This window comes from Xyrauchen texanus, chromosome 35 (genome assembly GCF_025860055.1).
Source record: "Xyrauchen texanus isolate HMW12.3.18 chromosome 35, RBS_HiC_50CHRs, whole genome shotgun sequence".
Classification (NCBI taxonomy): domain Eukaryota; kingdom Metazoa; phylum Chordata; class Actinopteri; order Cypriniformes; family Catostomidae; genus Xyrauchen; species Xyrauchen texanus.
The window spans coordinates 18,503,066-18,518,355 of NC_068310.1; the positions used below are offsets into that span (position 1 = coordinate 18,503,066).

Here is a 15,290-nt window from a genome sequence, read left to right on the forward strand (position 1 = left end):
CTCTAAATAAGAGCCAAAGTGGCTTTTTTTTTTTTTAACTATTTCATCAGAAGTGATAATTTTGTTATCTTGATCACATGGGATGGAAACGCTGTTAGTTTGCAGTTGTTTTTGCAATATTCAGATTTTTTGGACGTAAATTAAATTAAATTTGCAACTTGGATTGAAACCTGACTGCTTTAAAGGTAGGTGTCTGGTTTCCATGTCTTCTGCATCACTTCTCTCCTTCTGTGCAGTGGGGCTGGTACAGGTGGACTGGGGCTGGCTATGGAGGGACCTTCTGAGGCCAAAATGTCCTGCACTGATAACAAAGATGGCAGCTGTTGTGTTGAATACATCCCATATGAGTCTGGCACATACAACCTCAATGTCACCTATGGAGGTCAACCAATCACTGGTCAGTATTTATTCAACTCATGCTAGAAGTTTGTGTCATATTGAATTTGTGTCAAAGACTCAAAGCCTTGCAGATCCTAATAAGGTCCCTGTGCTGTTGAATTTCTTCACAGGAAGCCCTTTCTCTGTACCTGTCCACGATACAGTTGACGCAACTAAAGTGAAATGTCAGGGTCAAGGACTCGGAAACAACGTGCGTGCCAATATCCCGCAGGTCTTTTCAGTGGACGCGAGCAAAGCTGGAGTGGCTCCCTTGTTGGTCAGAGTGCAGGGACCCAAAGGTAAGCGCACGATTCAAGAATGGTCCCTTTGTGCAGAAGAGCTTGTTTGAATTTCATTTCATTGTTGCATACTGTATGTCCTCTAGGTATTATGGAGCCTGTTGAGGTGGTGGATAATGGTGACCAGATTCACGCAGTCAGCTATGTACCCTCCAGAGAGGGGCCATATTCTATTAATGTCCTCTATGGAGATGATGAGATCCCACACAGGTAAACAGCCATGTGTCCATAAATTCCTTTCACATTATCCACTCTTTCCTACTCTGTTTGTTTAGTGAATTATTTTTTTCCACTTCCTTGGTTCCCATCCTCACGCTCCATTTTAAAAAAAAAAAAAAAAAAACACATTCTCCCCTCTCAAACTCTTGTCTCCTATATTCAGCCCTTATAAGGTAAAGGTTCTGCCTACTCATGATGCTAGTAAGGTCCGTGCCAGTGGTCCTGGTCTGAATACCACTGGTGTGCCTGCCAGTCTGCCTGTGGAGTTTACTATTGATGCCAAAGATGCAGGAGAGGGACTCTTGGCTGTCCAGATCACTGTGAGTAGATTTCTACAACCAACAACCGTATCTAAATGAAAAGTTGCTGGGCTTTGCAAACTGTGCATTATTTGTATAACACTGCATTATTGTTTGGTTCCTTTCATGCTAATTTTAGGACCCTGAAGGAAAGCCAAAGAAAGCCAACATTCGTGATAATCAGGATGGGACGTACCTTGTGTCCTATGTACCGGACATGACTGGCCGCTACACCATTCTCATAAAGTATGGCGGTGATGAAATCCCATACTCGCCATATCGTATCAGAGCTCTGCCCACAGGGGATGCCAGTAAATGCACAGTCACAGGTATGTACAAATCAGATCTATTACGTTGCTACAGCACTGATACTACCATGTGCCCATATTTCAGTGCAAACCCATATTTTGGGCTGAATTGTGTTATTAAAGCCCTTATGTCCATATTATAGAGACTATTGTACCAATTACCACGTTTCGCTACAAAATGAGCCAAACTACTGGTGTAAATTTAGAAGAAAAGTGAATAAGAATGTGCCTCTAATTTTATTTTGTCTAAAGATAGTAACAGGATCAGAGTAATCCTGTGGTTGGGGAGCCATTTGAAACTGAATATTATGATAGCTCACTTTATGCTTTGAGCCATTGTTCGGTCTAATCTAAACCTCAATGTTCAGGCTGGATGCCACCAAGGAGTTGTTTTTGTTGCTTGTGTAAAGTGGGTGGGAAGTTGGGAGCAAAAAATCAAATGCACAGACAACACCTTTTGTGTAGCGCTGCTCACATTCCCTTCACAATCACTCACTCCTCACCTCTATTTTATTTCTGTTTTGCACACATTTGTTGTATTTTGCCCTGATTGTTACTATTTCACTTTTTTTGCTCTGCTTCACGGTCTCAGTCTCAATTGGAGGTCACGGTTTGGGTAAGCGCTTTGAATAATGCTAAACTTTTAATTTGGTTCTGCATGCAGAATGGCACTACTTAAAGTTTATTTTTACTATTTGACTTCTTTTTCCTTTCCTGTGTGTGTGTTAGAGAGAGAGAGCGATTTTTGACTTTTTGATAGTATTACAGTAGTGAAATCTATATGTATGATCACTTGTTTTTAAAGGAATAATTCACCCAAACATGAAAATGTTCTAATCATTTACTCACTCTCATGCCATCTTAGGTGTGTATGACTTTCTTTCTTCAACAGAACACAAAGATTTATTGAAATATCTCTATTCTGTAGGTCCATACAATGCGAGTTAATGGTGATCAGACCTTTTTGTAGCTCCAAAAATCACATTAAAAGTAAAAATAAAAATAATCCATAAGACTCCAGTCTTTAAGTCCATATCTTCAGAAGCAATATAATAGGTGTGGGTGAGAAACAGAACAATATAATTTTTTACTTTAAATCTCCACTTGAAATTTCACTTTCAGATGCAAAAGTGAAGCTAAACAGGCACCACATGTGACTTTCAGATGTGAAAGTGTAGATTTGGAGTAAAAAAAGACTTACATTTTTATGTTTCTCACCCACACCTTTTAGATTGCTTCTGATGACCTGGATTTAACCACTGGAGTGGTATGGAGTATTTGTTTATTTTGTGATTATTGGAGCTACAGAAGTCTGATCACCATTCACTTGAATTGTGAAGCTCTACAGAGTGGAAATATTTTCAAAAAATCTGTGCTGTGCTGAAGAAATAAGATAATTTTCACTTTTGGATGAACTATCCCTTTTAAAAGGGTCCAATCCTTGTTTCTCTCTGTTCTTGATGTAACTGGTATTACATATTCTGTCAATTGCAGGGGACTAATCACTAACTTACCAAGGCTTTAATATGCCTATATGGTGGAAACCCTTTCAAAATATCTTGTTCTGGCAAGTAGCTGCAAACGTTCATCAAATTTACAGCAAATTTGTCACTAATTTTCACATGCATATGAGGTTGTGTTTTGCTGCAACTGTGTTTGCCAGACGTTTGCAGCTCTTCATCTGTAGTGGTGAAGCTGCAGCATACCTCTGGCATCAATGGACAATTTTTGTTGACAAACTTGCCATGAACTTGATTTTTTTTGTAAGTGATTTTACTGATATTAATATTTTTTTCCAGCTTGTGTATTTCTTTTGGAGTTACTGGTTGCATTATTAAATATACAGTAGTGCTCTGGAAATTGAGGTAACGGATAAAAAGGATACTGGATCTGATTGTTGGCTTTTTAAAGTCACAGTGGAAGAAAAGTATAGATTGCAGTGCATCATAGATATTGTTAAAATCTGAGTTTAACTCTTTTTGAATGATGGATCCAACTTCTCCTAACCCATCTGTTGCCTTAAAGTTCCAGATGCTGGCATCTAGTGCATGATTGAATATCACTGCAGAGGGATGGGTACTAAAATCTCTAAAAACAAAACTTCTACCAGCATGAATTCTTGTTCATAAACAGTTCTTGCTATTCTGCAGGGGCTGGAGTTGGTCCAACCATCCAGATTGGAGAGCAGACAGTCATCACTGTCGATGCGAAGGCCGCTGGAAAGGGCAAGGTGACATGCACTGTGTGCACTCCAGATGGAGGCGAGGTGGATGTGGATGTTGTTGAGAATGAGGATGGAACGTTTGACATCTTCTACACCGCACCCCAGCCTGGGAAATACGTCATCTGTGTGCGCTTCGGCGGAGAACACATTCCCAATAGCCCCTTCCAAGTAACGGTATGTATATACTACACAAGATACTTCATTCATATGGATCACCGTTCAGTCATTTCAAACTGTGACAAACTTGCATGCCCTTGGCCTTCACTCTGAGCCAGATACCGTGTTAAAGGTTCACTCAGTAATTTTCCCTCATCAATAGTTTTACTCAAAGAAATTAATGGGCCTTTTTGAAAGGTTTTAAATAATTTTCAGTCATAGGAATGGCCTAATAAAAGCTATTTTATTTTACGTGGAGAGGGTAGTGTTGAGATCACAAGTCCAGCCAAATACTACTCCATTTAACTCTGAGCAAATGTGTCTGATAACTGGGAGGTTGCTGAATCAAGTAATCATGATTAACTGTGAATGGCACATCTGTACAATGAATTAATTCTTAGCTTAAATTGAAATTACCTTGTCTTTATAGTAAGCAGCATCATGCAACTTGCAGTGACAAGTTAATACCACTTCCTGGTTGACCATCTTTGAACCAGAAGTTTTTGTTATTGGATGGATTTTATATATGATTCTGTTGCCCTATCTCAGGCTATGGAAGGTGCCTCCCCTGACCAACTTATGCAGCAGACCCAGAGCCTGCAGTACGCCTACGCGCCCAACATGGGCCAGCCATGGGTACTGACACGCCCCTTTTTCATCCCCTGTCTGCATCTCCTGCTCTGCTACTTATGAGTCCCCAAACAGCCCTTCGTCCTTCCTTTTTGTTCATCCTCTTTCTTTTCCTGCAGATTCAGGATTTTGCATCTAATATCCCATGTTTCTGAGTTTGTGGAATAAATGTGGGTCTACATTTACCAAAATGGCTGGTTTTTACAGAGCTTATGCCGTATGTTGGACGCCATTCAATGTCTTTGTGTCATCATGGTGCCATTCTAGATGTTTTGTGTGGTTTGTTATTGTTGGTCATGTTGCCATTTGTCTGCTTGGCTTTAACTCCGGCCCTTCTCCAAACTGGCCAGTCACTGAATGATCCCTAGAATATCGTTCTCTCACAGTGTCGGTCGCTGCATCATCGTCCATGTCATCACCCTCATCGTTATTTCTTTTTCCATCTCCTATTGTTTGTTCATAATTTAGGGAGCTATTGTCATGTCTGCTGTTTTGTCTGCTGTTCTACATTCATAAAATTTTGTATAAAATGTTTGCTTGACCATCTTTACTTAATGTTTGCACTTGACCTAAAAATCAAGATGCTAGCCATAATTCGATTTATCTGGATGTTGTTTGATAAATGGATTTTGTGCTTTTGATTTTATATCATAAGGATCAAGATAGACCCGAGATGCATCTCTAATAAAAACAGAGGAATAAAGAGAAATATCCAACAAAGTAATGTGCAAGTTCAGATATACCAATGAAGACCTCAGACCCACTGATGAAGATTTGTAGCTTTTAGATCTTCCGTTTCAGATGGCCAACTGATTTCAGTGTCCACCTCCATGGTTGGTTTTAGTTTGTTTCTGATCCCACTCTTTCCATCATAGGCCACAGACAGACCAATGGGCATGAATGGACTGGACGTAGCTGGGCTGAGACCCTTTGACTTGGTTATTCCTTTCACCATTCAAAAGGGAGAAATTACAGGTATGCACTTGCAAATCTGAGTATAATGGAGAAGACCTCCTATGCAAGATTCTTATATATACACTTGATGCTTCACAGGTGACGTAAGAATGCCTTCAGGAAAAGTGACCAAGCCAGATATTACAGACAACAAGGATGGCACAGTCACTGTGAAATTTGCCCCAACTGAGGCTGGCCTACATGAGATGGACATCAAATATGATGGAATACACATCCCAGGTAAAATTACCTGTGTAGCGATTTCATGTCAATCCAGCCATACGCAAGTATCCAGGGTAATTAATGTTGTCAAGATCTACAGTGCAATTACAAGGGTCTGGGAATTGCCACAAACCTCCCAATTCTATATTAAAATTATATTTCCAAGCTGATTCGATATGTATTGGGATATTTTTTTATTATTATTTATTTTGTTTTGATATAAAACCTAATAAAAATAAACTTTTTCTCAAAGAAATGTCTATTGAACAACAGTTGGGTCTCTAATGAAAATTTTTCACTTTGTAATATACAATTTGCAGGTAAAAGGTAGGTATGTGCAAAATTACCAGTTGACCAGTCAGTGCATTGTCTGCGCTAGACGACTAGTTATTGCAAAGGAACCCATGTACAGTGCATCTGGAAAGTATTCACATTTTGTCATGTTACAGCCTTATTCCAAAATTTATTAAATTCATTTCTTTTCCTCAAAATTCTGCAAACAAACAAACTTTTCACTTTGTCATTATGGGGTATTGAAGTCTCAAAAAAAAAATTTAAATATCACATGTACATAAGTATTCACAGCCTTTGCCATGACACTCAAAATTGAGCTCAGGTGCATCCTGTTTCCACTGATCATCCTTGAAATGTTTCTACAACTTAAATTCAGTTGATTGGACATGATTTGGAAAGGCACACACCTGTCTAATATAAGGTTCCACAGTTAACCATGCATGTCAGAGCACAAACCAAGCCATGAAGTCCAAGGAATTGTCTGTAGACCTCAGAGACAGGATTGTATCGAGGCACAGATCTGGGGAAGGGTACAGAAAAATGTGTGCAGCATTGAAGGTCCCAATGAGCACAGTGGCATCCATCCGTAAATGGAGGAATTTGGAACCACTAGGATTCTTCCTAGAGCTGGCCACCCGGCCAAACTGAGCGATCAGGGGAGAAGGGCCTTTGTCAGAGTGACCATCGGGTTCTTGGTCACCTCCCTGACTGAGCTCCAGTGTTTCTCTGTGGGGAGAGTAGAACCTTCCAGAAGAACAACCATCTCTGTAGCACTCCACCAATCAGGCCTGTATGGTAAAGTGGCCAGTTGGAAGCCACACCTCCACAAAAGGCACATGACCGCCCGTCTGGAGTTTGCCAAAAGGCACCTGAAGGACTCGGACCATGTGAAACAAATTGAACACTCTGGCCTGAATGGCAAGCGTCATGTCTGGAGGAAACCAGGCACTGCTCATCACCTGGCCAATACCATCCCTACAGTGAACCATGGAGGTGGCAGCATCATGCTGTGGGGATGTTTTTCAGTGGCAGGAACTGGGAGACTAGTCAGGATTGAGGGAAAGATGAATGAAGCAATGTACAGAGACATCCTTGATGAAAACCTGCTTCAGAGCGCTCTGGACCTCAGACTGGGGTGAAGGTTCATCTTCCAACAGGACAATGACCCAAAGTACACAGCCAAGATAACGGAGTGGCTACGGGACAACTCTGTGAATGTCCTTGAGTGGCCCAGCCAGAGCCCAGACTTGAACCTGATTGAACATCTCAGGAGAGATCTGAAAATGGCTGTGCACCGACGCTCCCAATCCAACCTGATGGAGCTTGAGAGGTCCTGCAAAGAAGAATGGGAGAAACTGCCCAAAAATAGGTGTGCCAAGCTTGTAGCATCATACACAAAAAGACTTGAGGCTGTAATTGGTGCCAAAGGTGCTTCAACAAAGTATTGAGCAAAGGCTGTGAATACTCATGTACATGTGTTTCTTTTTTTTTTTTTTTTTTTAATTTACAGAGATTTCAAAACTTCTTTCACGTTGTAATTTTGGGGTATTGTTTGTAGAATTTAGGAAAATAATTAATTTAAAGGCTGTAACACCACAAAATGTTGAAAAAGTGAAGCGTTGTGAATACTTTCCGGATGCCCTGTATAAGGCTTCATTTTGTATTCAATAATAATAAAAAAAACATATATATATTATACTTTGTCAAACATTGTTTTAATATAAAATATATCGTATATTACCATGATGGGCTATTACTATTATCATAATTTTTCAACATACAAATGGAGGCTAAAGAGTAATTGTTCAAAAAACATTTCTGAGGCTGTACTGAATTGACACGCATGCAATTCCCCTGTACTCCTAATGTCGGTGCATGTTATTTGCATCTACATCCTGAGATGGTCTGTGATCCTTTGCAGCGTTCTCATAGACGACACTATTCTTACAAACTGCCCACAGATGACTGACAGAGGGGGAAAAACTAACTCACAATTTGCGCGTGTTCCGCGAGACACAATCGCGTTGAAGTGCTAATGAACTTCTCAACAGAAAAGAAAATCAATTGCGCATTTTGTCTGATCTTCAAAATTCAGTCAGGCGTGTTTCCTTTGTTAACGCGTCTTTGGTGTCAAGCGGCATTTCTTGTCGACAGTGGCGGGTAAATGTGCAAAATTACCCGCCACTGCGCATGAATACCCTGACCGTTAAATTCTAAATATTGCGGGGGCGCAACATGTAGTTTACGACACCCAACAGTTTGAGCCTTTTTACAGCTAAAATATTTAATAATGCCTTGTCGGACAAAATCTGAATGACTTGTTACGAATACTCTCCACAACACCTCAACTATACTTTTGGATTATGCATAATAACCGGAACATTGATCACAGCAGAGGATTTAAGGTCCGACTCTGAACAAAACCGTGCTTTTATGGCTGTAGCAGCGTTGCATTAAAAGAGGAAACTACTCGGAGAAAATCTGTTAGTGTGGAACTCATCCACAGAGATGACTGCTCTCCGATCTGGATGGGTGGCATAAATATTGCTTCCTATATTTATCAGTCATTGTAGCATTCTGACACGCGCGCACACACACATTTAGGCCTGCCTATGTGTGTATGTTTTTATATTATGACAAAATAGATTTTTCATCGGTGACTATTTCTAAATCGTCTGGCTCAAGAATCGCTATTTGTAGGCCTAATATATTTTTTCTCTCTCTCTCTAGCAATTACACTAAATTTGGACATTAGGCGCTCTACTGTAACCTTGTGAGACCCTGCTTGGACATTAAGTTTTGGGTTCGCTACAGGTTATGCATAATTATAATTTTTTTTTTAAACTGCTGTTCTCTGTTCAGGAGACTCTAGGCTATCATTAAAGGGCTAAACTTTCAGCGCATCTAGTCGTGTGACAAAATAACATGGCGCCAATTTCAGCCGAGTTTCAGCCGGCAACAAAACTACATCTGGGAAGATTCAAGCTTAAGTTTTCACATTAAAACTTGTTTGAGTCCACAGAGTAGAGTCTCTAATTTCATCCGATATGCCTTTTTGTGTTTTTTTTTTTTTTTTTATTCTACCGATTTATCATGAAATGGCAAAAAAAAAAAAAAACAATGTTTACGTATGTGGACAATGGGTCTAACTTTCCATTTAAAATCCTTAATTTACTGTGCATAATTGCATTTAGGATCAATGGACATATCCATAAGGTGGAAAATGTTGCTTTCAGTGGATCATTTCAATCTGTTCCGAGACCAGTGAAGACAGACAGCACACTGGAGGTCAAGTCATTCACTATTTAGGGAGCAAGGGAGCATCCTATAGCTTTCCTATGCAGCCTAGTGAATTCACTTCTAACATTTGGTCAAAAGTTCAGTTTCATGCTGCAGATGTTGTTTGAACCTCTCGACCTGTTTGGCAGACATTGAATAATGATAATCTGTACATAGATTCAGAATGTTATAATGCAAAATTGTATATAAACATGGTTGGCAGTGATTTGATTGTTAGCCATTACTTTATAGAAAATCAGCTGTAATCTATATAAAGTCTCAAAAACATGAATAACCAACACTCCTGAACACAAACTATTTGATGAAAGAAATCTGACTTTCTATAGCTTAAAATTATTTGTCCTGCTGTCCACCTACAATGTGGACATCAATTTTTAGGAAAACTATTTTTTGCTTGTTTATTAGGTGCTTCTAGTTACAAATCAAAAAGGGAAATGGAAAATGCACACAGCAGTCGCACTGAATATCCAAGGCCGAAACTTCACTGACTTTTTGGCTAATTTCTTCCCTCATAGGAAGTCCATTGCAGTTCTATGTGGATTACGTCAACAGTGGCCATGTGACTGCCTATGGTCCTGGGCTAATTCATGGTATGGTCAATAAGCCTGCAATCTTCACTGTCAACACAAAGGATGCTGGAGAGGGTATAGACACGCTTTGCAATGCACCTCTTTCATATTACATGACTTTTAGTACAATCATTTTATCCATTGTGAAAAATACCTCTGGTTTTAAGTTTGCTTTTAAGGTTGTCCATTTATAGAATGCTTCAGATCAACTAGAAAAAATCAATGTATTTGACTGAAGAAAAAAATCATATTTATTAGGTGGTCTGTCTCTGGCCATTGAGGGGCCTTCAAAAGCAGACATCAGCTGCACTGACAATCAGGACGGTACCTGCACAGTGTCTTACCTCCCTGTTCTTCTTGGAGACTACAACATCATCGTCAAGTACAATGACAAGCACATTCCTGGCAGCCCTTTTATGGCAAAGATCACAGGTATGATAGAAGAGCCGGGGGGGGGACTTCGCTTCCATTTGTTTGGAATGATCGAATCACTTCTATGTATGTCTAACAGGTGACGACTCGATGCGCATGTCTCATCTGAAGGTGGGCTCAGCTGCTGATATCCCTCTAGACATTGGAGAGCTGGACCTCAGCCAGCTAACTGCATCTCTCACCACCCCCTCTGGCCGAGAGGAGCCGTGCCTACTCAAGATGCTCAGGAATGGGCATGTGGGTAAGTGTCAATGGACTAGAAATTGCATGTAGAATGAAAGGGATTTCTTAAAGCGACACATTTCTATGTGTCTCTCTCTCTCTGCGACCTGTTCTCACCACCTAGTGTTTTCCCTCCAGGTATCTCCTTTGTGCCTAAAGAAATTGGCGAGCATCTGGTAAACATTAAGAAAAATGGACGTCATATTCCTAATAGCCCAATCTCTGTCATGATCAACCAATCGGAGATTGCTGATGCCAGCCGTGTACGTGTAACTGGCCAAGGCCTAAGTGATGCTCGCACCTTTGAGCCAGCAGAATTCATCATCGACACTAGAGATGCAGGTAAATTAAGCATGTTCTAAGGAGATTTATAAATACTGCTTTCATTTAGTTAAATGGGACTCATTTTAATGCCTAAGGTTTTTTTTTTTAATTATTGATAGGATATGGAGGCCTCAGTTTGTCCATTGAGGGTCCCAGTAAGGTGGATATTAACACTGAAGATCAGGAAGATGGCACCTGCAAAGTCACATACTGCCCCACAGAACCAGGAAATTACATCATTAACATCAAATTTGCTGACCAGCATGTTCCAGGTGTTTACTAGCAGTGTTCTTTTTCCAAAAATGGCAGTTGTATAGGGTCATTTATTACTGTATGAATAAACTGTGTTTAACCTGATTCACCCATTATGTTCTTGCTACAGGAAGTGCTTTTACAGTTAAAGTGACTGGAGAGGGAAGGATGAAGGAGAGCATCACACGTAGAAGAAAAGCTGCTTCTGTGGCCAATGTTGGTAGCCAGTGCGACCTAAGTCTGAAGATCCCTGGTAAGTTCTCGGAAAATGAATGCTAATCATTCTTAATCCACGCGCTGTTTTTTTTCTCTCCTACAATTCACCTATACCCATTTACCCTCTGTAATCCCATGTGTATCCTTTTGACAGAGATCAGCATTGCAGACATGACTGCTCAGGTCACAAGTCCATCTGGTAAGGTGCACAAGGCAGAGATCATGGAGGGAGAAAAAAACACGTACTGCATTCGCTTTGTACCCACAGAGATGGGTGTGCATACAGTCAGTGTGAAGTACCAGGGCCAGCATGTCCCAGGATCCCCATTCCAGTTCACTGTGGGCCCTCTTGGAGAAGGAGGTGCCCACAAGGTCCGAGCTGGAGGCCCTGGTCTAGAGAGAGCAGAGGCAGGAGTGCCAGGTAGGAGTCGTTTGTGTACATGTTGATTATTATTATTACTATTAATAGTCAAAATAAGTTTAAGTGCCCAAGTGCCCAAGAGCCTGTTAAGACCGAATATGTGCTTGTGCTAAAAAAAAAAGCTAAGTGCAGCACAACTGATATAACAGGACGGCGGTCTCGATGTGCTTTTACAAGTTGCAGTTCTTTTTAAACCTGACATTGTCTAAATACTGTGCTCCTGAAAAAAAAAAAAATGGCAATATATGGTGCTACAGTCAATGACATCCGACTAGCGGATGTTTACTTAGAAAAACAAGGGGGAAAAAAGAGCAGATGGTGAACGGACACTAATGCAGCATGCTTGCTTTCCTGTGTAGCCGAGTTTAGCATTTGGACCCGTGAAGCAGGAGCCGGTGGTCTGTCTATCGCAGTGGAGGGACCCAGCAAGGCAGAGATTGCTTTTGAAGATCGCAAGGATGGATCAAGCGGTGTCTCCTACATTGTGCAGGAGCCTGGTGAGACTTCTGTTCCTCCTTGGTTCTACTTCCATTCTATGAACATTACACTTCTGGAAACTTGTTCATCCTAATGGCTGACTGTTCCCCCTACTGTTACAGGTGATTATGAAGTGTCCATTAGGTTCAATGATGAGCACATCCCTGACAGTCCATTTGTGGTGCCCGTGGCCTCACCGACTGATGATGCCCGTCGTCTCACTGTTGCCAGTCTTCAGGTGAGGCTTCGAGAAAGACAGACATTTGTCCGCCCTAAACAACTCTTTAAGACAACCATTAGCACAGCAGCTGCAACAGAAACGAAAGCAGTACAATGACAGAAGTTTTGTTTTACCTTTTATTGCAATGTTGTACCTCTAAAATAGAGAGAGAGAGAGAGAGAGAGTGTTTTAAAAACACATCTTTCTACACACATGCTCATACATCAAGTACAAGCTATGATTTTTTTTTTGTTTAGCAAGCTGCATATATTAAAAGGGTAATTTTTTTTTCTTAAGTATTTGCACACACCCAGCATGAAAAAGGTCAGAATTATCTGTTGCTGCTGTGTTGAGTGGTTGTGCTGGGGTTTCTGGGATACTGAAGGACTGTTTGTATTTCTCGTGCCTTGTCCTAAAGGCTCCCAACAGCCCTTCAGCCTTTTATGGGCAACAGGGATGGAAGTCAAAGGCTAAAGGGTTAAAGAGGGCAAAAGAGGCTCATATGTCTTTATGCACTTACATCTTTATATTGCTGGGGGTGGGGGTTTCATAGCATCTCCATGCCTCTCTCTTTAACCCTGTTAGCCTGATGGTAAGAGAGAGAGGGATTGAAGATCTCTTTGATTTTAAATTGGCCATCTTTAGAGTCTCGAAGATATGTTTTGCTGAACAAAGCCACAAGTTTGAGTGTGGCAGTGTCGTGTTAATGCAGGAGTCCGGATTAAAGGTGAACCAGCCAGCCTCATTTGCTGTGAGCCTAAATGGGGTGAAGGGAGTCATCGACGCCAAAGTTCACAGCCCATCTGGAGCCCTTGAAGAGTGCTGTGTCACAGAGATTGATGAAGGTAACCATGGAGACAAAATACATTTTTCCACCATCTGGCTGAATGGTTTGGAGCACAGTACGGAAATATTACAGTAGCATTTCCACTTAAGCACTATTTGGCATGGCATGATTATAAACGTAATTCCAGAGAAGCACGGTTGGCTAACTGCTCTCAACCTTGCTGGTGGATCGGCTTTAGGACGTTGCGGCTCACAATTGTCAGTTAACTAATAAGCACTTTTAGTTCTTTCTAGTTCACCCTGTTCACTAATATTTGCCTGAAGTTTATAAAAATTTATGTTTTGGTGTATATTCATGATATTATGATGGTAGTTTTATTTAGATTTATTTTTCTACATGCCTTTTTCATAAGGGAAATTGATAACTTGCTCATTAAAACTCAATGTATCAATATATTCTCATATAATACTTTTGTTAATTTAATATTCTTTTTAGCTAGTCTGGGAAATTTAACCTTTTTGTGTTTTCATGTCCGGTTGCAAACACAAGCCCTCAGCACATAATGGTATACCTCTCGCCTTTTCCTCTATGCTTTTCTTTTTGCGACATGGGACATGTCTTTCCTATGTATTTGTAAAACCAAGGAAAAAAGCAGTCCTAAATCCGGAAAATGTGATCATCCTCAATAGCGCACTTGCTCCAATGTTTACCTCTCAAGCACTCTCCAAAAGATGTATCTATTACGTACACACTGATTTAACCGCACCACAGTGGAAAAAGAAAGCATAACTGCGCCAACTGGCCCGGATCAGCACCGAACAGAGCTAATCTGTGTAGTTTAAGGAGGGCATCACTTGCTATAGTGTGTTGTGATTTTAAGAATTGTTCCAGTAACTCAGTGATGCATTTGGATATTGTAGTTTGACTTGCACCAAAATGAGCCATGCAGTTGGTAGATTAATGGTAAATATTTAGTCCTGTAAACATGTAGATGAGACCTTTTTAAACTGGAGATTTGTTGAAGATTTTGTTCTTAAGCATGATTCATAACTCCAGTATGCTCCAATGGCTGATCTTCAAACTAAGCCCTTTCTCCTCGCACTTCCGTCACAGATAAGTATGCTGTGAGGTTCATCCCTAGAGAAAATGGCCTTTATCTAATAGATGTGAAGTTTAATGGCTCTCACATCCCTGGAAGTCCCTTCAAGATCCGTGTTGGTGAGATGGGCCAGGCTGGTGACCCAGGAATGGTGTCTGCTTATGGAGCTGGTCTGGAAGGAGGCACCACTGGTACAAAGAACTATATTTGTTTAAATTGTGACAAGTAAAATCTGACGTACAATACTTTTCATGTTTTTAGAATTTGGTGATTTGGGAGTCATGTGCAAGTGTAATAAACTGAACTAACACTACCTGCTCTCCAGGATCTCCATGTGAATTCACTGTGAACACAAGTTCAGCTGGTCCTGGTGCATTGGCAGTGACCATTGATGGGCCTTCCAAGGTGAAGATGGACTGTCAGGAATGCCCAGAGGGCTACAAGGTCACCTACACACCTATGGCTCCTGGAAACTACCTAATTTCTATTAAATATGGTGGCCCATACCACATTGTTGGCAGCCCCTTCAAAGCTAAAATTACAGGTAGGAAAAACGCTATAGTGTTTAATCATTTTACGTGCAGTGGATATAATGGGATTTTGCCAACATTTGCTGCTTTTTAATTAATGTTGCCTAGATTTAGGATGGATGTATAGGTGATGGAATTGGAATTGTTGTCATAATGCATGAATTAAATGCTACCTGTGACGTGTCTGCCTGCAGGTTCCAGATTGGTTAATAGCCACAGCATGCACGAGACCTCATCAGTGCTGGTTGACCCGATGACCCGCAGTGTGATGACCAGCCAGCAAGCAGCACCAGGCTGGGCCAGCTCCGATGCCAGCCGTGTAGCTGCCAAGGGCCTGGGGCTCACCAAGGGCTTCATAGGACAGAAGAACAGTTTCAGTGTGGACTGTAGTAAAGCAGGTACAGTTCAGAAATATATGGAGTTATGTAGTTGCATAGTTTGAGTCATTTTAGACATAT

General features: G+C 40.9%; 1 protein-coding gene across 4 annotated transcripts in view; it reads left to right on the forward strand.

Moving 5' to 3' along the window:
• Positions 1–15,290, forward strand: part of LOC127628511 (filamin-A-like) — a 51,792-nt gene that overhangs the window by 35,080 nt on the left and 1,422 nt on the right. Inside the window, exons 24-46 of one of the 4 annotated variants that reach the window (XM_052105299.1) lie at positions 237–397; positions 510–677; positions 764–887; positions 1,060–1,216; positions 1,335–1,524; positions 2,096–2,119; positions 3,654–3,901; positions 4,433–4,519; positions 5,389–5,488; positions 5,567–5,707; positions 9,799–9,927; positions 10,111–10,284; positions 10,364–10,525; positions 10,645–10,848; positions 10,950–11,102; positions 11,213–11,335; positions 11,453–11,719; positions 12,079–12,216; positions 12,319–12,434; positions 13,129–13,261; positions 14,317–14,493; positions 14,628–14,846; positions 15,027–15,230. In XM_052105299.1, coding sequence (XP_051961259.1) covers positions 237–397; positions 510–677; positions 764–887; positions 1,060–1,216; positions 1,335–1,524; positions 2,096–2,119; positions 3,654–3,901; positions 4,433–4,519; positions 5,389–5,488; positions 5,567–5,707; positions 9,799–9,927; positions 10,111–10,284; positions 10,364–10,525; positions 10,645–10,848; positions 10,950–11,102; positions 11,213–11,335; positions 11,453–11,719; positions 12,079–12,216; positions 12,319–12,434; positions 13,129–13,261; positions 14,317–14,493; positions 14,628–14,846; positions 15,027–15,230 — 3,599 coding nt within the window. The remainder of the gene's footprint in view (positions 1–236; positions 398–509; positions 678–763; positions 888–1,059; positions 1,217–1,334; positions 1,525–2,095; positions 2,120–3,653; positions 3,902–4,432; positions 4,520–5,388; positions 5,489–5,566; positions 5,708–9,798; positions 9,928–10,110; positions 10,285–10,363; positions 10,526–10,644; positions 10,849–10,949; positions 11,103–11,212; positions 11,336–11,452; positions 11,720–12,078; positions 12,217–12,318; positions 12,435–13,128; positions 13,262–14,316; positions 14,494–14,627; positions 14,847–15,026; positions 15,231–15,290) is intronic. The other 3 variants (XM_052105301.1, XM_052105300.1, XM_052105302.1) reach the window with 3 other exon arrangements.